Here is a 23,266-nt window from a genome sequence, read left to right as displayed (position 1 = left end):
ACTTTCAGTTCATCCCCAATTTTCGAGCACAAAAAAATCAAAATTGAATACCTTAAAATAAATTGGGATAATTCTACTAAGATAGTGTCATTAACTGGGAAATTTTCATAATGTGTGTGTGTGTGTTAAACACCAAAACTGTTTCATTGGTAAACTTATTACATGGACTAGAAAAATGAAATGTTTTGGTCAAATTTAGCTAAGGAAGAACTGATCAGCTTACAAGTTTCTAGTATTCTCACTGCTACCCAAGGATACAGCCACAAAGTATATAAGCCCTGGGAGTAATCAATAAAAGATACCCATTAAATATAATTTACTATGTCTAGTTTATAGTGAAACCATCTTTCTACTTAAAATTACATAAAAGTTCTTCATTTAAATTTTACTTAAACACTTAGGAGAACACAGCTCTTCTTTAAAGGCAGTCCCATAACTTTAATCTTGCTGCATTTCAATTTATAACAACAGAAATTTTAACTTAAAAATTGCTTTCCTGTATATATATATATATATATATATACACACACACACACACACATCCATCCATCTATCTATCTATCTATCTATCTATCTATCTATCTACCTATCACGGGTCCCATTTTAAAGCTTCACAGTGATGGTAAGAGAACAAAATTGGAATTGAGAGAAAATTCAGCAGTCTAAAACTTGACCATGCAGGGCACCCCATCTCTAATAACCCTGGAAGCTTCTCTTTCCTCCGACAGTCAACAGCATTTTACGGGGGGGGGGGGGGGGGGGGGGAGACAATATCAGTCAAATCAAAGTACAGCCTAAAATGATCACTCTTATCTTTCTCAAGTACCAAAATGTGAAACTTACTGTCAAGTTTTTCCACCCAGGGTCATTATTTAAACGATCAGCTATGTAATAGCGAAGGCATTTAGCAAGATTGTCCATGAACTCAGTTCCCTAAAATGATAGAAGGAAATAAATTAACCTACCATTTAAGAGTTAGCAATAGCTGGCAAAGTATGAGACTACTTACTGGTGTAATACAGTTGCTGTCAAATCTTTCTTTTATTTCTTCTGGAGGAAGAAAGCCACCTAGGGAAAAAAGAGGCAATGTTTTGTTCTCCCCATAAAAAGTGAGGTAAATTACCCAGTATTAGACCAGAACAAGAAAAACAACGAGTTCAAATACAAAAGAAAGGGAAGTGTTGTCACCTGAGGAATAAATGTTCCCCATTTTGGGAAGAAAGTAAGATTCATCCCTTCAAATTTAATACAACATTTAACATGACCATCAAACAATATACGGTATAAAAAAAGATACTATAATATAGAAATATGAAAATTATGGTATTCTTCATGATGCCCTCAACAGCAGAACACACACACACACACACACACACACCACAAACACACACAGGTTAGGAGTTCTCATTTTGGCGATAATTCCTGAGATAAAGGCACCTTAGAAAAACAAAATTAAAGTGCTGAGTTTATACAGCTTTATATGATAAGACATAAAATTATCACTTGGGATATAAAAGTCCTATTTGTCGTATTACTTTTTTCAAGACAAATATATTTCAAAACATCTTCAAGAAAGAAGACATCTTTAAAATCAAAGACTACCTTTCATAAATACAAACACGTTTTAGCATAGTAATCACAAGCTGCAGCTATAGTTACTATGCAGCTGCACACGTCTAGCAAATTCAAACAGAAAATGTATCATAATTGCAGGCCTGAGCTGACCATACTAGCGTATCCTTTTTCACTGGCAAAGTACACTATCCTCACCCAATGAATCATAGCTTTCTTGGTCTATCAGATTGCCTTACCTAACAAAACACCAAACAAATCATCCTGCTAAAGCCACACCCAACTCACAGGTAAGTGTCTCAGTAGAGAACCAGTCCCACTAAGTATCAGGACTCCCTGACCTTCCTCCCCTCCAAGACTGTGGCAACTTCTACCCATTAGTACCCACTTCTCTCCCTTATGTACCCACTAGGAATTCCAAGGCTCTAGAGGAACTACAAAAATCACCCCCCAAACCTCCCCCAAATAAAGGGAACCCTGGGTACTTCACTGCCTCAATGCCTGTTGCATCCACCTATACTGAAGTGTGAAAGCGTGTAAATATGGATCACATCATCCTGGGCCTCCTCTCACAGACCTCTGAGTTCCAAAAAGAAGCAATAAGCAAGCTACCAAGACTGATTTGAGGAAAATGTATACAAAACTGTAGCTTTCTACCAGCCCGCATAGAAAAAACAAATAAGAAGCACTCTTAATGTATCTCTCCTCTACAGATACATAAAAGTTAGCTGAAGAGCTGTGCTCACCTTGAAAGGTATTGACCATCTCCTTTCCCTACCAGAATTCCTTCCTTTTTATTCCCAAGTTTCCCTTTTACTACAGAGTTTGGAAAAGAAAAGTTTGTTATTGGGAGTGACGGAGTCCATTAACTATTTTTGACAGTGAACATAAATCTTCCGTGGATATTCTGGATCCTAATTAAATTAAAATCATTCCTGTTCCGAGGGAAAGTTCACACACCCTCCCCATTCTATATATATTTCATAAGAAATCCAACTTCGAGATGCATATTCTTTACCTTTTGACAGTATTTCTTCCCTGACTCGCTGCTTCTCCACTGCTGCTTCCATTCCTTCTTTTGATGCTCTGAACCTCCTGGAACGCTGCTGGTTCATTTTAGCACGCGGTGCCTGAAAACATTATTTCATAGTCACTTGATGCTATTTGAAATATGTCCAACTAAATCTGTACATTATTTTCAATCCGTGTCCTTATAAAAATAGTATACTAAAATGGAAAAGTAATATACATTATCCTTTCATGACAGATAACTCCTAAGAACTTAAATTTTGGACCAAGATCCTAAAAGCTGACCTCAGTCAGGTGAGTGACATGTCAAACAGACAAACATCCTAAGAAGCCACTTAATACTGCAGAGCCCACAACCCAATGCCACTTCCACTGGGTTATAGTCCTTCAAGGCACCCAAGAACAGCAGCTCACTTTATTCAAAGACCCAGCCAGCATATGATGAGTAGTTACTAGTACATACAGGACTGGGAAGACCTTACATCCATGCCTGCCTAAAAGGAAGGATGGTCTCCACATGGGATTCACCATGCCCCATGAAAGCAACAGAAAACTACTTCTTAATCTGTAGGACCTCAAGGCACTTCTATTTTTAAAAAAAAATTTTTTTTAACGTTTATTTATTTTTGAGACAGAGAGAGACACAGCACGAACAGGGGAGGGTCAGAGAGAGAGGGAGACGCAGAATCTGAAACAGGCTCCAGGCTCTGAGCTGTCAGCACAGAACCCGACGCGGGGTTCGAACTCACGGACCGCGAGATCATGACCTGAGCCAAAGTCGGACATGTAACCGACTAAGCCACCCAGGCGCCCCAAGGCACACTTCTATTTTGTATTTCCCACAATAAGGTAGGAATGATTACCACTCCGTCTCTACAAAGCAGGTAGAGAGGGAACAAGGTTTTAACAGGAAATACTTTTAAATCACTCTTACCAAATGTAATTTAAAATCACTGTGTAAGTTTGAATGAAGTGAACTGGACTCTAAAGTTTTTAAATTCCTGAACTTCGTTTTGGGGTTGGAAGGAACTCTTGAGTATCCTGTCTACATAAAATAAATTATTTTAAATTCTCTTTAAATAGTTCCCTTTCCTACAAAATAGTTCTATTTTGTATTAAAACTATTAAATTCTCTTTAAATAGTTCCCTTTCCTACATCTAATCTAAGTACCAAGTTCTTTGATCTACATTTATATTTAAACAAACCCATGTTATAGACACGAGTGAACAAACATGCAGACAGACATACAGACACTCATACAGATATGCACATAGTTTATACTTGACCTAGCAGTTAAGGATACACTGGATGTAAACTGACAGATTTTCTTCAAGAAATTTCACCAATGTGAGTCAGAATATGCTCCAAATAAGATATGCTTATCTCCTCTATTCTTTATTGCACTTTAACAGAAACTTAATAAGTTATCAAGTAGCTAAGATTTTTCATTGAATAAAAAGAACCTTACAGAAAAGTTCATCTTCTTGTACCCCAAGTTTTCTAGATTTTCAAAATCATTCTATTATCTACTAGGATTACTAAATCTAAAAGAAAGAGAGTCTATTTGTATAAAGCTAAATAAATTTTAGGGTTATAATTTACTTTAATTTTCCTTGAACTCTGATATATAGTGTGCTGGTCATTTAGAAGCTAAGATAGCTGGTTTATCATCCTAGGTCAGTAAGTAAGTTACTGCCCTCTTAAAGCATTCTGATGACTGCTCACTGCCTATAAGATAAAACCCAAATTCCTGAAGTAAGGCCTTCTCAAGTCATTGCTCTATTTCCCTTTCTGATCTAAAACACCTATGATTTCCCAAATTTGTCAGTGTGATTAAAGGCATGGCTTTGAGAAATCTGGAAGGCCTTCTTTCTTCCCATTTATTCCAGCAATTCCACTCCCCTCCCCACCTGTTATTCTTTATGCTTCAAGAAATGGGACAAAAGTGGAGCACCTGGGTGGCTCAGTCGGTTAAGCATCAGACTCTTGATTTCAGCTCAGGTCATGATCTCATGGCTGTGAGATTTGGGTTCTGCACCAAGTGTGGAACCTGCTTAGGATTCTCTCTCTCTCTCCCTCTACCTCTCCCTCAAAATAAATTTGAAAAGGAAAAGGAAAAGGAAAAGGAAAAGGAAAAGGAAAAGGAAAAGGAAAAGGAAAAGGAAAAGGAAGGGGAGGAGACAAAAATTACTCCTCTTTCCTAATTCCCTTAGTAGCACTGATTTCCTCTTCCCTCAGCACCCTGCAGGTGTTATCTAGTACCTAAAGCCCACAAGTAAGTAACCTTGCTCATTTATCTCTGTCCTGTTAGTGGTAAGTCCTTCAAAAGCAAGGGCAGTCACCACTAATCCCCAGCATCTCACAATCTGGCACAAAACGCTGACAGAACGATCAGGCTGTCTCAAATTCACCACAGTCAACCTTTACTGTTATTTAGCTGACTTTCCTTCTACACACTCAAAACCCAGCAAAAACAAAAACAGGATTCTAGGTGAACTTACCACTCCATCTATTGCCATATAAAGAAGTCGTCTTGGTCTCACAATATTGAAAAGCCTGTCAATGTACTCAAAAATCGCAACCATCATTTCATCCTCATTTTTCGGGGCTGGCCTAGAAGGACAAGCAGACGGTGTCATTTAATACAGTACTCCTCTGTAACTTTTAGTACCAGTGACAAAAATGGGTTACGTACTTGTCTTCAGGATGAGTACAGGGATGGATGATTCCATTCATATCCAAATAGAGATTATCAAACTCCACATCATTTGGATTTGGTTTACTGGCATCAACAGGAATCTTGACACCATTGCATTCTTTTGGCTATGAGGAAGTGATAATAGTAGTTTGATTGTTCAAGTCTAAAATTAACACATCCTAGGCTCCGTATGAACCCATGTTTCACCTCTGAATTGGAAACAAAACACTTTAAGTCATCTTTACATTGTAAGATGTTATTTTACTCCTTAAAGCAAATTGAAGCGGATATTTTGTCTGTGGAAAGTGGACAGCTATCAAACTCTCAAATCATTCAAGTGTCCAAGTGAGAAACCCTGGGAGTCATCTTAGAATTCTCTTCCCTTCCCACCCATTATCAGAAAGTCCTATCAATTTAACCCAAAAGATGCCTCTCCACTTCATTTCCTCTCAGCCCCACTGCCATGGCTGTCACTGCATCACTCACCTCAAAGATCTGAATGGCCTTCATATGGACTGCTTCACCCTTAGACTCTCCTATCTCCAGGCAACCCCACAAGCGGTCAGAGTTTTCATTCTAAAGTACAAATGTGGCTGCATCTTCATCTTGCCTGAGGTTTTCAATGATTCCCAAGTACAGACCAATGAGCCTGGACTCTTATTAGCTTTCTGTCCTACCAAAGTACCATTCAGACCAACCCTATCTCTAAGTTCCTGGAAAACCCTCATGCATCCCTTAGTGCCTCTGCACACTGCTTCTCCTTCTGCCTCCATACCAACACCCACTTCCTGAAACCTTATTAATTTTCCACGGTCTAGACTGCGATTGAATGTCACTTACTTTATAACTCTTTGGACAGATCTCTCAGAAAACTGCTCCTCCTTCTGTATTTCCTCAGAATTTTGCTTATTCACTTGTAGCACTTCCATGGTTTTACAATTAGGCATTCTAACTCAACTACACTGTGAGTTCTTAAAAAGATAAGCACTACATCTTACTCACTCCTGGAGGCACTCAATTGTATCTTTGTAATTAATACTACCTTTATTTTTTTTCTAACAGTTTCAGCAAATGATAAAAATGAGATCATAGGATATCACTGTTAATAAAATCATTTTTTAAAAAGTTCCGTAACACACATAAAACATCATTTGTAATAGCAAAAAACCGTGAACTTAAAAGCCCATCATGTACATGCTACATCATGAATGAACCTCAAAAACATTCTAAGTGGAAGTCAGTCAGTCACAAAAGACCACAGAAGATTCCATTTATATGAAAAATCCAGAATAGATAAATCTATAGAGACAGAAATAGAGGAGTTTCAATCTGAGGGTGGGGCAAGGTTGAGGGAGATAAGAAATGAATGCAAATGGGGACAGCATTTCTTTGGAGAGTGATACAAATGTTCTAAAATAGATAATGCTGACTGTTACACAATTCTGTATATAAACCAAACCACTGGACCGTACACTTTAAATAGGTAAACGTTATGGTATATAAATTACATCTCAAAACTATTAAAAAAAAAGAAATAAAAATGAAAGGTCAACTTAATTAGGGGGAAAAAAGAGCCCACAGAATGGATTATGTAGATGTCCATATACTAAATGCCAGACACAAGTGAGATTCAAAAAATAGGGCAGGATGGTCACAAGTATATTGCTGGGCCAAAAACAGACAAAAAACAAAATCAAAAACACCAAGCTTCAGAAGAATATATATATAGTACCATTTATAGAAAGGTATAAAACAGACTAATTATTGGTATTGTTCAGGGTGGACAGCCTGAAAAATGCAGGGAGGAGCTCTTGCCAAGAAGTGGGAGAACACAAGGGGCTCCAAGCCCAGAGGGGAGCTCAAGGGATAGCCTCTAGATGATCCATTAGCACCAGCAGCAGTAACAGCCAGGAGGCTCACTCAGACCCTTCACTACCCCCTCGCTTACACTCAGGCTCCACAAGGACCAGGCAAGATGGGTGCTTGAGAGGAAGGGCAGTGCAGTACCCTGGCTGATCAGTGGGTCCCTGGAGGAACAAGGGGCACACCCACCCAGAGGGCTGGCAGTCTAGGCAGTTGTGCCTAGCAGGATGCCCACTCCTCCTCCACTTCATGGAGAAAGGAGTATATACATTCTAAACAGGCAGTTGATAAATTATCCTATATTTGATAAAAATGCCAAGGAATCAAGATAAAGATACTTTAAAAAGTAAAGATGATACAAATACACAAATAGTGAGTCTGTATAAAAATACATTCCATAAGCTTTAACGTAAACCCGTCAAAAAAATTTTTATACCAACCTTACAAGGCTTTCTGGCTCCTCAAATGTGAGGCAGAAACCACTACTGTTAGTCATAGTTAAGTAGATGTATTTTTGTTTAAGCCTGCATAGCATTTAACAGCAACATCAGAAAAATCGTGAATTATGCCTTAGGTTCCCCTGTATTGAAAGTTCCCACTGTTGAAGTCAAATACCAAACTACAGAACTGAGTTTTAGACTCCACTAGTTAGATTTCCCAAACCAGCTAGTTTGCAGGAGAGAACCAGGGAATAAGATGGCTGAGACAAATACCCAATTTCATCTCAAAAACTAATCCCTGGGAGGATCCAGTGTGACTGCATTAGTTTGTAGAGAAATTTATGACCCAGGGCACTGCTGAAACTGACAGAGTAATGGGCCATAATTAGTAACGTTTAACTGTTGGGTGTGATCAGATAGATGGGAGAGAGCCCTACCTGTACCACGGTCAGCTCAGGGTGGTTATGGGCGTGCCCCAAACTGCACCTCCCCAAGGAGCAATATTAGATGCATAATGCCATGAGAAAGAAACATAGCTCACTACAATAAGCTAGCTAGTAAATAAACAAGGAACACACAACAAGCCCTGGCATGGGGAAGGGAGGAGGCACCAGTACCTAGAAAGTGCTATATTATCTAAAATGTCCTGTTTGCAGCAAAAAATTACTAGGCATGTAGAAAAATAGACCAAGTATGAGCCATACACCAGGAAAAAGGCAGGCAGCAAAAACTGCCTGTGAAAGTGTCCACATGTCATATTTAACAGAAAAGATTTTAAAATAGCTATCATAAATATGTTTGTAGAACTTGAGAGGAGTATGCCAATAATGTTAAAATGTCCACACCATCCAAAGCAATCTACAGATTTAATGCAATCCCTGTCAAAATGCCAACATTTTTTACAGAGCTAGATAGGAATCACAGAAGATCCCAAATAGCCAAAGCAATTTTGAGATAGACTAAGAAAGCTTCAGGTATCACAATCCCAGATTTCAAGATATACTTACAAAGTGATAGTAATCAAAACAATATGGTACTGTCACAAAAAGACATATAAATCAGTGGAACAGAAGAAAGTCCAGAAATAAACCTATGCATATACAGTCAATATATGACATAGAAGGCAAGAATATACAATTGATAAAAGACAGTCTCTTCAACAAATGGTGTTAGGAAAACTGGCAGCTACATGCAAAAAATGAAATTGGACCACTTTCTTACACCTCACACTAAAATAAACTCAAAATGGATTAAGGACCTAAATGTGAGATCTGAAACCATAAAACTCCTGGAAGAAAACACTGGCAGTAATTCTTTGACATTGGTTGCAAAAACAGTTTTTTAGATATGTCTCCTCAGGCAAAGGGCAACAAAAGCAAGATTAAACTACTGGGCGGGGGTTGGGGGTAGCTGGGCATTGCCTGGATGGCTCAGATGGTTAAGCATCTGACTCTTGGTTTCAGCTCAGTTCATGATCTCAGTTTGTGAAAAAGTGAAAGTCAATGGATGGGGAAAGATACCATGCAACAGCAACCACAAGAAAACTAGAATGGTTGTTATACTAGTTATCAGACAAAATAAACTTTAAAACAAAAGAAGTTAACAGAAATAGTGCTATTTTATGGTGATAAGATGGTCAATCCATCAAGAAAATGTAATAATTAAAAACATACACGCATAGGGGTGCCTGAGTGGGTTAAGTGCCCAACTCTAGATTTTGGCTCAGATCATGATCTCCTGGTTTGTGAGATCAAGTCCCTCGTGGGGCACTGACAGCATGGACCTGCTTGGGATTCTCTCTGTCCTTCTCTCTCTGCCTCTCCCCCACTTGCACACACTCTGCACATGCTCTCTTTCAAACTAATAAAAATTAAAAAAAAAAAAGTGTGCAACTAATAACAGAGCATCAAAATACATGAAGCTTTCCAAACCCAATGCAAGAAAGGAATAAAGATTACAGCTGGAATAAGTGAAATAAAGACTAAAAAATCAATAGAACAGAACAATGAATGAATCCCTCTCCTCTGCACCTCCCCTGCTCACTATCTCTTTCTCAAAATAAATAAATAATAAACATTTAAAAACAAAAAACTACTGGGACTATACCGAAGTGCCTGCACAGTGAAGCAAACCATCAACAAAACAAAAAGGCAACCTACTTTATAGAAGACATTTACAAGTGATACATCCTATAAGGCATTAATATCCAAAATATATGAAGAACTTATGCAACTCAGCACCAAAAAAACCCAAATAGTCCAATTTAAAAATAGGCAGAGGACCTGAATAGACATTTTCCAAAGAAAGAATACAAACGGCCAACAGACACGTGAAAAGATGCTCGACACCACTAATTATCAGAGAAATGCAAATCAAAATCACAATGAGATATCATTTCATACCAGTCAGAATGACTAAAACCAACAACACAAGAGATAAACAAGTGCTGGTGAGGATGTGGAGAAAAAGGAACCTTGTGTACTGTTAGTGAGAATGCAAATTGGTATAGCCACTGTGGAAAACAGTATGGAGGTGCCTCAAAAAATTAAAAAAACAGAATTACCATATGATCCAATTAATCCCACTAGTGGGTATTTACCAAAGAAAACAGAAACACTAATTCAAAAAGATATATGTACCCCTACATTTACTGCAGCATTATTTACAATAGCCAAAGTATGGAAGTGAACTGACTGTCCATCCATAGATGAACGGATAAAGAAGTTGTGGTATACATACACAATGAGATATTACCTGGCCATTAAAAAAACAAGATCTTGTCATTTGTAACAACATGATGGACCTAGAGGGTAAAATGCCAAGTGAAATGAGTCAGACAGCACAAGACAAATACCACGGGATTTCACTCATTTGTGGAATTTAAGAAACAAATGAACAAAGACAAAAAGACAAAAAACCCCACTCAAATACAGGAACAAACTGGTGGTTGCCAGAGAGAGGTGGATGAGGGGATGAGTAAAACATATAAAGGGGGTTAAGAATGCTCTTATCCTAATGAGCACTGAGTAATGTATACAATTGTTGAATCACACTGTACACGTGAAACTAATACAACACTGTATGTTACCTATACTTCCATTAAAAAATAAGAGGGGCGCCTGGATGGCTCAGTCAGTTAAGTATTTGACTACTGATCTCAAGTCAGGCCCTGATATCAGGATCCTGAGTTCAAGCCCCACATTGGGTTCCACATTAAGTGTAAAGCCTACTTAAAACATAAATAAATAGAATAGAATAAAATAAAACAAAATAAAAAGCTATTGTAAAAAATACTTTTTAAATACATGAAGCTTTTTAAAAAAATTTTGAGAGACAATTCAAAATATGTTCTCCAACCACAATGAAATGAAAATAACAGAGGGAAACTTGGCAAATTCATAAACATGTGGAAATTACACAACACACTCGTGAACAACCAATGAGTTGAAGAAATTAAAAGAGAAATCAGAAGATAATTTGAGATGAATGCAAATGAAGATACAACATACCAAAACTTATGCTATAGAGCCAAAGCAATGTTCAGAGGAAAATTTATAGCCGTAAATGTCTATATTAAGACAGACCTCAAATCCATAACCTAAACTTCCACTGTAAGACACTAGAAAAACAATTGCAAATTAAACCCAAAGCCAGCCAGAAAAAATTACATTATAGCAGACATTAATAAAACAGAAAATAAAGAGGAAAAAAAAAATCTATGAGACCAAAGTTGGTTTTTTCAAAAGATCAACAAAATTGACATATGTTTAACCAGTTTGACCTAGAAAAAGAGATTCAAATTACTAGAATCAGAAACAAAAGAGGACATTACTGACAACTTTACAGAAACAAAAACTATCATAAATGGTACACCAACAAATTAAATAACTTAGATGAAATGCACAAGTTAACAGAAAAACTACAAAAATGACACAAGAAATAATCTCAATAAACCTACAATATGAGATAAAACCAGTAATAAAAATATACCCACAAAGAAAAGTCCAAGTCTGGATGGTTTCTTCACCGAATCCTACCAAACATTCAAAGAATTAACCTCAATTCTTCACGAATTCTTCCAAAAAACAAAAAAGGAAGAATCACTTTCCAACACATTTTATGAGGCCAATATTATCCTGATACCAAAACTAGACAAAGACACCACAAGAAAACAAAACTACTAGTTTTATAAGAGACTAGTATCTCTTACGATGTAAAAGTCAACAAAATATCAGCAAACTGAATCTAGCAATACATAAAAATAATTACACACCATTACCAAATGGGATTTATCCTAGCAATGCAAAGTTGGTTTAACAACAAAAAATCAATTAGAGCAATACGTCACAAGAGTGGAATGAAAGACAAAAATGACATGACCATCTCATTACATACAGAAAAAGCATTTGAGAAAATCCAATACCCTTTCATGATAAAAACAAAAATCAAATGACCACTCAACAAACTAGAAAGTAATAGAAAGTAAGTTCCTTCTATAAAGGGCATCTATAAAAAAGCTGTTAACACATTAAATGGTGATGAAGTAGTTGGTTTCCCTTTAAGGTCAAGAACAAGGCAAGGATGTCCTTTGTCATTTGTATTCTAAATTGTCATGGAGGTTTCACTCAGGGCAACTAAGCAAGAAAAATAAAAAGAGCATCTATATTGGAAAGGAGGAAATAAAACTATCTGTTTGCATGATGTGACCTTGTATATAGGAAATCCTAAGGACTTTGCTAAAAAACTATTAGAACATATGAGTTCAGCAAGGTTACAGGATATGATATTTAAAAAAATATTTTCTTTTTTTTTTTTTTTAATTTTTTTTTCAACGTTTTTATTTATTTTTGGGACAGAGAGAGACAGAGCATGAACGGGGGAGGGGCAGAGAGACAGGGAGACACAGAATTGGAAACAGGCTCCAGGCTCCGAGCCATCAGCCCAGAGCCTGACGCGGGGCTCGAACTCACGGACCGCGAGATCGTGACCTGGCTGAAGTCGGACGTTTAACCGACTGCGCCACCCAGGCGCCCCTAAAAAAATATTTTCTGCACACTTGTAATGAACAACTCAGAAACAAGAACACAATTCTATTCATAACAGTATCCAAAAGCTAGAACTAAAATTAACCAAAGAAATATAAAGTCTATAAAGAATCCACTCTGGGGGCGCCTGGGTGGCGCAGTCGGTTAAGCGTCCGACTTCAGCCAGGTCATGATCTCGCGGTCTGTGAGTTCAAGCCCCGCGTCAGGCTCTGGGCTGATGGCTCAGAGCCTGGAGCCTGTTTCCGATTCTGTGTCTCCCTCTCTCTGACCCTCCCCCGTTCATGCTCTGTCTCTTTCTGTCCCAAAAATAAATAAACGTTGAAAAAAAATTTTTTTTTTAAAAATAAAAAAAAAAAAAGAATCCACTCTGATGTGGATTCTAAAATTCATATGGAATTACGAGGAAGCCAGAATATACAAAATAATCCTCAAAAAGAATAAATTGGCTCAACAATAGCCAAATTATGGAAAGAGCATAAATGTCCATCAACTGATCAACTGATGAATGGATAAATAAATTGTGGTTTATATACACAATGGAATATTACGTGGCAATGAGAAAAAATGAAATATGGCCTTTTGTAGCAACGTGGATGGAACTGGAGAGTGTGATGCTAAGTGAAATAAGCCATACAGAGAAAGACAGATACCATATGGTCTCACTCTTATGTGGATCCTGAGAAACTTAACAGGAACCCATGGGGGAGGGGAAGGAAAAAAAAAAAAAAGAGAGGTTGGAAGGGGAGAGAGCCAAAGCATAAGAGACTGTTAAAAACTGAGAGCAAACTGAGGGTTGATGGGGGGTGGGAGGGAGGAGAGGGTGGGTGATGGGTATTGAGGAGGGCACCTTTTGGGATGAGCACTGGGTGTTGTATGGAAACCAATTTGTCAATAAATTTCAGAAAAAAAAAAAAAAAAAAAAAAAAAAAAAAAAGTACAGTATCAAGTTAAAAAAAAAAATAAATAAAAATAAAAAAAATAAAAAAATTAAAACAAAAAAAAAAAAAAAAAAAAAAAAAAAAAAAAAAAAAAAAGAATAAATTGGAGGACTTATACTTCCTGATTTTAAAATTTACTACAAAGCAACGGTAACAAAGACAGCATGGTACTGGTACAAGGATATACATAGAGATCAACATAATAGAAATGAAAGACCAGAAATAAACCCATACACTTATGGTCAACTGATTTTTAAAAAGGGTATCAAGACCATTCAATTAGGAAAGAATAGTTCTCAACCAATGGTGCTGTAACTATTGGATAGTTTATTCATGCAAAAGAATGAAGTTAGACCATGCAAAAGTTTACTCAAAATGGATGATACACCTAAATTTAAGGGCTAAAACTTAAAACTATAAAACTCTCAGGAGAAAACACAGACATAAATCTTCATGACCTTGGATTTGGCAATGGATTCTTTGATATGACACCAAAAGTGCAAGCAACTAGACTTCATCAAAATTAACAACTTCATGCTTCAAAGGGCACTGTCAAGAGAGTGGAAAGACAATCCAAAATGGGGAAAAAGATTTGCAAGTCATATATCTATTAAGGGGCTTGTGTTCAGAACATGTATTCTAAAAACTCTTATAATTCAGTCAAAAGACAACCCAATTTAAAAACAGGCAAAGAACAGGAATAGACTTTTCTCCAAAGAAGATATACAAATGGCCAATATGCACATGAAAAGATGCTCAGTATCATTCAGTCCTAATGGAAACACAAATCAAAACTACAGTGAGATACCACTTCATACCCACTAGAATGGCCAAAATAAAAAAGCCAGATAAGAAATGTTAGCCACAATGTGGAGAAACTAAAACCCTGAAACACTGCTGGTGGTAATTAAAATGTTGCAGCCACTTTGGAAAATAGTCTGGCAGTTCCTCAAATAACCAAACACAGAGTTACCACGTAGCCCAGGAATTCTACTTTTAAGTATATACCTGTGAAAACATGTCCACACAGAAACCTGTATACAAACGTAGCACATTAGTCACAAAAGTCAAAAGGTGGAAACAAACCAAATGTCCATCAACACACAAATGGATAAATAAAATGTGGCATATGTATATATCCACGCAATGAAGCATTATTTACTCATAAAAAAGAATGAAGTACTGATACATGATACAACATGGATGTACCTTGAAAACATAGTAAATGAAAGAAGTCAGCCAGAAAAAACACATACTGTATGATTCCATCCACATGAAAGGCATAGTAGAGAAATCTAGAGACAGAAAATAGCTTAGTGGTTGCTTAGGGATAGGAGTAGTAGGGGCAGGGAATAGTGGGTTGGTAGCTATAGGGTACGGGTTTCTTTCTGAAGTGATGAAAATGTTCTAACAATGTGGCGACGGTTGCCCACATCCGTGAATATATACAAAAAAATCCACCAAATTCTAAATTTTAAATGGGTGAATTGTATGATATGTGAATCGTATCTAAATAAAGCTGCCTAAAAACGTAGTCATCTCCCCCCAAAATATTACACTGACGAAAAGTGAATGCAGAGTCAGGGACCAATAGCCTCCTTAATTGTTGTCCTTCCTGCCCTTAGAGTAGTGCCTGTCATAAAAAAAGTATTCACTCAATCATACAGAAGAGAAAAAAAGCAGGGTAGGAAACCTGAATTTCACTACGTGAAAACAGAGCACAATTTTACACTACACAAGAGTTAGACACAAAAATATCCCCACTTTTACCTGGGCATACAAACTCCTGAAACTTAATTTAGCAATAAAATTTTGAAATATCAAGTGTTTCTGTACAAAGCAATGTTTGAAGCACTTAACTTATATTAAAGTGATTTAATTCACACAACCACCCTGTGTGATATACATACCACTGATCTTCATTATTCATGAATTCCGTATTTGCAAATTCACCTCCTTACTACACATTTTTTGGTAACCCCCAAATCAGTATTTGCAGCACTCCCACATTCATTCACAAACATTAGCAGAGCGGTAAAAAATGTGAGTCCACCAACATGCACATTCCCAACTGAGGTCAAACAAGGCAACACTCTGCCTGGTTTCAGCTCTCACACAGAAATGACCAGACTGTAGGGAGCAGTGCAGTGGAATGCAAGAAGCACTAATTCTTTAGACTTTAGGAGAGTTTAAGGCACTTTCTCAAGATGAGAAATCTAATGAACAGAGGACTGTATAAGCCAAGGATGCAAAGTGAAGAAACTGATGGCCGAATGAATAGTTAAAAAGTCAAAAGAAGAGAAAAAATGAAATCATAAAAGATACTCAATCCAAAAGAACCAGAGGAATTGGAAGATGGAAACAAGAACCAGATGAGTCAGAAAACATGACAAATTTAAATCTAACCACACACGTAAATATCCTAAATGCCTCGCTTACAAGGTAGAGACTAGAAAAAGCAGTTCCTCAAAAAGGTAAAAGGAATTACCAAAAGATCCAGCAATTCCACTCATAAGTATACACCCCAAAGAACTGATAGTAGGGACCACTTACGGACATCTACCCTAAGCCCTGATATGTATACAGATCACTGTACACCAATGTTCACAGCAGCATTATTCACAGTAGTTAAAAGGTAAAAATAACCCAAGCGTCCAAACAAAATGTGATATATACATACAATGGGTATTAGCCTGAAAAAGGAACGAAATTCTGATACATGCAAACATGTATAAATCTTGAAAACACTATGCTAAGTGATAACCAGACACAAAATGAAAAGTGTATGATTCCACTTACATTAGGTACGTGAAGTAGGCAAATTCTTAAGACAGGAAGTAGGGGAGGAGGAAGTACAGAGAATTACTGTTTAATGGGTACAGAGTTTCTGTTTGGGATGATGCAAAAGTTCTAGAAATTAATAATGGCAATACTTTCATAATATTGTGAATATACTTAATGCCACTGAATTCTACACTTAAAAATGGTTAAAATGGCAAGTTTTATGTTATGTGTATTTTGCCACAATAAAAAAGGGGCAGATATCATCAAATAGCATTAAAAAACACAACCCAACTGTACATTGCCTATAAACACAAACACTTTAAATATAAAGACACAAAGAGACTAAAAAAGAGTGGAAATAGACCATGCTACCCTAGTCTGAAGATCTGGCTATCTTAATATTGAACAAAGATTTCAGACCAAAGAATATTACCAGGGATAAAAAAGATAATTTTATGATGATAAAGGAGCATATTCATTGAATACATAACAATGTTAAGCATTTATGCACCTTATAAAAAAGCTACAAAATGCAAGGAGCAAAAACCAACAGAACTGAAACAAGAACAGACAAATCCAAATAATTATATATACCAGGAGATTTCCATGCTCCTATCAAGTAATTGAAAGGACAAAATCAGTAAATGTTATTCAAGTCTTCCATGTCCCATCAACCAGCATGATAACATTTATAGAACACTCCATTCAACAATAGCAGAATCTGTATCTCTTTTAAGGCAAAATGACATTTGCCAAGACCATACTCTGGGCCATAAAACAAAGCAAATAAACTTTAAAAGGACTAAAATTATGCAAAGTATGTTCTCTGACAGTGAACTAAATTAGAAATCAAGAACAGAAAAAAATGTCTGGAAACCCCCAATATTTGAAAACTAAGTAACACTGTTATAAATAACCAATGGGCCAAAGAAGCTGAAGAGTCTATTAGAATGTTACTGAATGAAAATGAAAAACACAATATCTCAATATTTGTGGTATGTAAGGTAGCAGGCACTCCATACCTGCATGAGAAGAAACAATGTATCAATGCAATGATATACAATTGCAGAAAAGGAAAACTTAGAGACACCAGGGTTGATTAAAGATTCACAAGGCAGGGGCACCTGGGTGGCTCAGGCTGTTAAGCATCTTACTTTAGCTCAGGTCATGATCTCCAGGTCCGTGAGTTTGAGCCCTGCGTCGGGCTCTGTGCTGACAGTTCAGAGCCTGGAGCCTGCTTCAGATTCTGTGCCTCCCTCTCTCTTGGCCTCTTCCCCACTCGTGCTGTCTCTCTCACTCTCAAAAATGAATAAATGTTTTAAACAGGGAGGGGTTTTAAGGAGAAAAAACAAAGGGGCAGATGGAATGTCTTAAAGTTATGTTTACTTATGGTGATGGTTTCATAGACGTACACATTTGTCAATCTATTAAACTGTATACTTTAAATATGCACAGTTTGCCGTAGGTCAATTACACCTCAATAAAGCTGCAAAAGGGAGAGGGGAAGTGGAGAACAGAGAGAAAAGAAAAATCAATCGGAGGACCAGTATCCAGAATTCAGAGGGCTGAGGAAAAGGCCAAGAAAAAAAAATCAAAGAGCATTCTCTAGAACTGAAGAACACAAGTGTCCAGACTCAAAGTCAACCAAGTACTGCTCAAAATGAATTTAATTTAAAAAAAAAAACCTGTACACAATCATGGAAGTTTACACTACCAAAGATAAAGATTTTTTAAAAATCCAGAAAGAAAAATAGATCAACTACAAAAGAATAAAAGCAGAACAGAGATAAAGAATGTGGTCTAGGGGCGCCTGGGTGGCCCAGTCGGTTAAGCGTCCGACTTCAGCCAGGTCACGATCTCGCGGTCCGTGAGTTCGAGCCCCGCGTCAGGCTCTGGGCTGATGGCTCGGAGCCTGGAGCCTGTTTCCAATTCTGTGTCTCCCTCTCTCTCTGCCCCTCCCCCGTTCATGCTCTGTCTCTCTCTGTCCCCCAAAAAATAAATAAACTTTGAAAAAAAAATTAAAAAAAAAAAAAGAATGTGGTCTTTCCCAGTTGACACTGGCTTTAAACACCCATTAGCCAAGTGACCTTGAGTGCTCTGTGCTTCAGTTTTCTCACCGGTAGTAATAATAATAAGCAGTAGCAGTCATATGGTTATTATGAAGATTTAATAAACTTCTCTGTATAGTGCCTTGAACAGCACTTAGTACATGTAAAACACTATATAAGTATTGGTTAAATAAATAAATCACATTAACATTGAATTTCTCATCAACAACAATGAATGACAGAAGTCAAAAGAACAATGCTTTCAAGGTTTTGAGGGAAACAAATTTTCAAACTCAAACTATGCTTAGCTAATGATGTGTACAAGGATAGAATGGACTCAGAAAACTCACATCTCATAACATTTCTTTTTAAAAAAAATTTTTTTTTTTCAACGTTTATTTATTTTTGGGACAGAGAGAGACAGAGCATGAACAGGGCAGGGGCAGAGAGAGAGGGAGACATAGAATCGGAAACAGGCTCCAGGCTCTGAGCCATCAGCCCAGAGCCTGATGCGGGGCTCGAACTCACGAACCGTGAGATCGTGACCTGGCTGAAGTCGGACGCTTAACCGACTGCGCCACCCAGGCGCCCCGCATCTCATAACATTTCTTAAGAATTCAACTAAAAATAAAAACCAAGGAAGGATTTAAGCCAACAAAAATGATGATCAGGAAACTACCTCCAACAGAAGAAAGGAATTTTTAAAAACCTCAAGAAGCAGTTTTCCAGCAAGCCTAAATAAATAACCAGGTGTGACAGCACAGAAATAAAAGACCTCAAAAAGCAGTCTCCAAGAAGAAAGAGGACTTGATAGAATACCTGAGACAACCGGCAGTTTGGATGAGGAACCATATAAACAGGAAAAGAGAAAAGCAACACTAAGACAAAAGTAGCACATAACCTAAATCAGCATCGTGACAATAATCGACAATACTTTTTGATTTTTTCAGCTTTTAAAAGAAACCAGTATAAGCCAATGCCCTGACAATTTAATTTTGGATGCCAATAAGGGGAAAATGTAGCTGACAGGCTTGGGGTAAAGAATAAGGGCAGTAGGGGTAGAAAAGCTAATACTTAAGCTTAGATAATAAAAACTCAAGGTATACTTTATATAGGAGAGCCAATAAAAAAAAAAGGCATATTAAAGTTATCAAGTTTACCCACAGAAGAAACATGGTGACGTACTAATATTAGAAGGGGGGGCAGGGGGGGTGCTGCATGAGCGCCTAAACCCTCATCTATCACAGCTGGAATTCCACAGCTAGATCCAAAACAAATAAATCAGGTATAAACATGATACTTGGAACGAAAACAGTTAAAAGTGGTTATCACTGAAGAGTAGAAACGAAGTAAGATCCAAGTGAGTAAAGCTTGATGAAAGTTTTAAAAACAAAGGAAATGAGCATTCAGTTTAACAGTTTCTCTGACAAAAACACAAGGAATATCATCAAAACAAAGCTTTCGATTCCTCCTTGGATAGAAAATCAGCAAAAATCAAGACCTCAACAGCTTTAGCAAAATAAATGTTTTCAGTGACGGATGCGTACTTCCTTCAAAAACGAAGGGGTGAGAGGCATGATGATGTGTCCCTGAATCTTCCCAATCCAGAAATTCTAATTCAGAGTACAAAACCAAACTTGGACTGGAAACACGGAAACAGTAAACACAAAACTAAAAAATGAGCACAAGTCTACATGTATATTAACAAAGTAACAACAAAAAGTGTATTGTTGGAGTGCATTCAGGAATTCCGAAAATTTTTACAAGCATACTGCCTAGAGAAGGGGGCACTTATCAGACTTCTATCTTGTCCTAGACGTTTCTAAGGTGCTGCTTTCGACGTAGGGTTGAACAGCAACAAATAGCCTCTCACACTAGGAGAAAACCTTTCTGTCACAAACAGTAAACAACAAAAGTCCGCCGCCAGGGATTACTTTACAAGGCTGTTAAAGGCCGGGATCAGCATCCGTGCAACCCTAACCAGCTAATTCAACGGACCCGCCATAAGTGGCCTAAAAGACTTTGAGTCTCTCCAGAAACGACAACGCCTGGTGCCGGAGGAAACAAAGCCATGGGCGGGGCCTTCCGGTCCGGGGGGAGAAAGCGGGCGAGGGAGTAACAGCCCTCCAGCGAGTTCGTATCCCTCTCGGCCCTCGCCCCGCCCCTCCCGCTGGCCCGGGTCCAGACTCTGGGTGCCGGCGCCCAACCGCGTGTCGGGCCACCGCAGTCCGCAGGGCTGAAAGAGCCGCGCGGGACCGAGCACCGTGCCCCAGGGGCAGGCGGCGGGCGCCAAAGGCCGCGGCCTAGACGTGCCGGAGCGCCAGGCTTTAGCGGGGTGGCCGTCAGGAGCCTCCTCACCTTTTCTTCCACGCAGTTGACAATGATGGACGGGTACTTGCGGCTGAGCCAGCGAAAGAAAGCCGGGACTCCCATAGCAGCTGCCCAGCTCAGAGGCGGCCGCCCGACCCGCGGACGAACGTAACCAGAGACACAAGCAGCAGCGGCAACCGCGGGCACTAGCACTTCCTCCCACGTGCGCGCCGGCGACAGGAAGTGACGTCACGGCTGCGCCGTTTGGTGCGTATACTGGCCTGTTGTTGGGGGTGGGGTTCGGCCGCCGGCCGGAAGGTGAAGGAGGTGGCCCTGCCGGGTTCCAAGCCCTAGCGGTCGTTGGGGCCAGGCCCAGAGCTGTGACGCGTCTGAGTCTTGGGAGGGGCCCAGGCGGTGACTTCACCGCGGCTCCCGCTGAGCTATCCCCGGCTCCCGGGATAGCTGAGTCCTGGGGCTCCGCAGATCCCAGGGGAGCTCTTTGCGGGTTTGATCACCTCTTTCAAACCTATCTCAAGTCACAGTAGAACTACAGCATGTAAATCCACTCGTTATTTCTGCTTCCTGGTTTTTCTCGGTTTTGTGATACTGTACATACCTGGACTATTAAAAGGAGTACTTTTAAATATTTTGCCGTCATGATGGCTGGTTTGCATAAGTTCACTCTAAATACTTAAAAAATGGAATCTAACCGGAGTTCAGCATTTAATTCAACTTTCCAGGTACATTTATGAGTGCAATTGCTGATATCTAGTCGGGTTTGTTTTTGTTTTTGTTTTTGTTTTTTTTGAGCGTTTACGTTGTGTTAAAGCATTGGCTAAGGGATTATCTCATCTAATCGTAACTCGAGCCTTAAGGTACTATTATCATCTTTATGTAACATGAGAAAGTCAATTTGTAGGGGGATTTAGTCACCTGTTTATTCACACAGTTTTTGTTTCAGTCCAACTAAAGATCATGTAATCCTCTATCCTTGCTCTAATAGGATACTTTTATCCTTTGTTTTGTGGTGGCTTCAAATACATTTTTCCAGCATATAAAAAGAGAGGTCTGGAAGAGGAGGTATTTATGTCCATTTGCTCAAGCTTGGAAGTCTCTCTCCCTGGAATCCCCTCTTGGCTCCACAAATCACACTCAATCCTAAAGGCTCACCTCAAGAGGCCACTGAAAGTATTTCTCCTTGCTACCTGGCATGCAATATTCATTGCCCCCTCCTCCTCTGTGATCTGATGCCACTTTGTTTAAACCGTTGGTGTGGACATTAGAGAAATTGTTATCCCATGTTTTACTTAAGAACAGCTGGAACTATTCCAGAGTATTAATGTCTATGGTGAAATCTCTTATGTCTCCTGGAAATAGCTCCTCCTCCTCAAGTATTTGGTTTCCTAGGGAGGTGCTATGTTCTTAGAACTCACACATCATATGGGGGTATGGACAGCTAGGCAAGTTGGGCCATTGGGAGTCATTGCTGAGCATTTTTGTACTTCGAACCATAAGGAAGGTAAGGCACCCCTCCCATATGGTTGAAAGCTGAAAGATAAGAATGGGATTTATTGCCAGTCTGCAACCAAAGAAGCAGATTTAAGTCTCTGTTTCCGGTGGCTTTTGAATACAGCTAAATCCGTCTTCCTGCAGTTCGGTTGCTAAACCTCTCCTTTAATTCCATGAACCAATAAATTCTTTTGCCCTAAACTGGTTTGGGCTAAGTTCCTATCCCTTGCCAAGGAAATAGTACAAACAACCCAGTAACAACATTTGAGGAGTACACAACTAATTCACTGGGTGCTAAAATTGCTTTGCATAAATTAGGTACAAAAATTGAAATTTTGGGCAGAAAAGGGGAGAGTGAAAGGTAGAGAAGAGAGGGAACCTGAAAGTGGCAGGAAGATATAGGCTGTGTTGTGAGATACCTTTCTCAGCCTAGTGTTTCCAGTAAAATCTACTAAACTCAGGATGGGTGTCAGTTTTGTTTTGTTTTTGTTTTGTTTTGTTTTGAAATCAAAAAAGAGGATGAGTCTCATGTTGGGGTCACTGTTGTCTAAACCCACAGAGCTATGCAACATAGCAGATTTCGAGAAGCAGAAGAGGTGAGGAGAATTTATAAGTATTGGAAATTAGAAGGAATATTTAACCAGGTTGTAAACTTCTAAAGGCTGGGAACTATTAAGTTTTGAAACATTAGGTTTTTTGCCTAAGCCTGAAGGGGGCAGAGAAAGGCCCCCAGCTGACATCTGGATTACATTAATATGAAGATAATATGAAATATATAGAAACCAGTATTTTTAAACATTCATAAATTTATTTTAAAGCCCTATTAACATTGTAATTATAGAAAAGAGTCTTTGTGGGGCGCCTGGGTGGGTCAGGTAGTTAAGTGTCTGACTTCAGGTCATGATCTTGTGGTTCACGGTTGCAAGGCCCACGTCAGGCTCTGTGCTGATGGTTCAGAGCCTGGATCCTGCTTCAGATTCTGTGTCTCCCTCTTTCTCTGCACCTCCCCCACTTGAACTCTGTCTCTCT

At 38.6% G+C, this 23,266-nt stretch overlaps 1 protein-coding gene across 2 annotated transcripts in view; it reads right to left on the bottom strand.

The window, feature by feature from the left end:
- The window catches only part of XRN2 (5'-3' exoribonuclease 2), a 79,647-nt gene extending 58,653 nt beyond the window's left edge, over window positions 1-20,994 (bottom strand). The window contains exons 1-6 of one of the 2 annotated variants that reach the window (XM_043602996.1): window positions 20,777-20,994; window positions 5,298-5,425; window positions 5,104-5,215; window positions 2,591-2,702; window positions 1,010-1,068; window positions 844-933 (exon numbers count right to left, since the gene is read on the bottom strand). In XM_043602996.1, the coding sequence (XP_043458931.1) occupies window positions 844-933; window positions 1,010-1,068; window positions 2,591-2,702; window positions 5,104-5,215; window positions 5,298-5,425; window positions 20,777-20,851 (576 nt within the window). In that variant the 5' untranslated portion in view covers window positions 20,852-20,994. The remainder of the gene's footprint in view (window positions 1-843; window positions 934-1,009; window positions 1,069-2,590; window positions 2,703-5,103; window positions 5,216-5,297; window positions 5,426-20,776) is intronic. The other variant, XM_043602997.1, reaches the window with a different exon arrangement.
- Between the last annotated feature and the right edge of the window lie 2,272 nt (window positions 20,995-23,266).

This window comes from Prionailurus bengalensis, chromosome A3 (genome assembly GCF_016509475.1).
Source record: "Prionailurus bengalensis isolate Pbe53 chromosome A3, Fcat_Pben_1.1_paternal_pri, whole genome shotgun sequence".
Taxonomy (NCBI): domain Eukaryota; kingdom Metazoa; phylum Chordata; class Mammalia; order Carnivora; family Felidae; genus Prionailurus; species Prionailurus bengalensis.
Note: the sequence above shows the minus strand (reverse complement) of the source record. Positions and strands in the feature narration are given on the sequence as shown.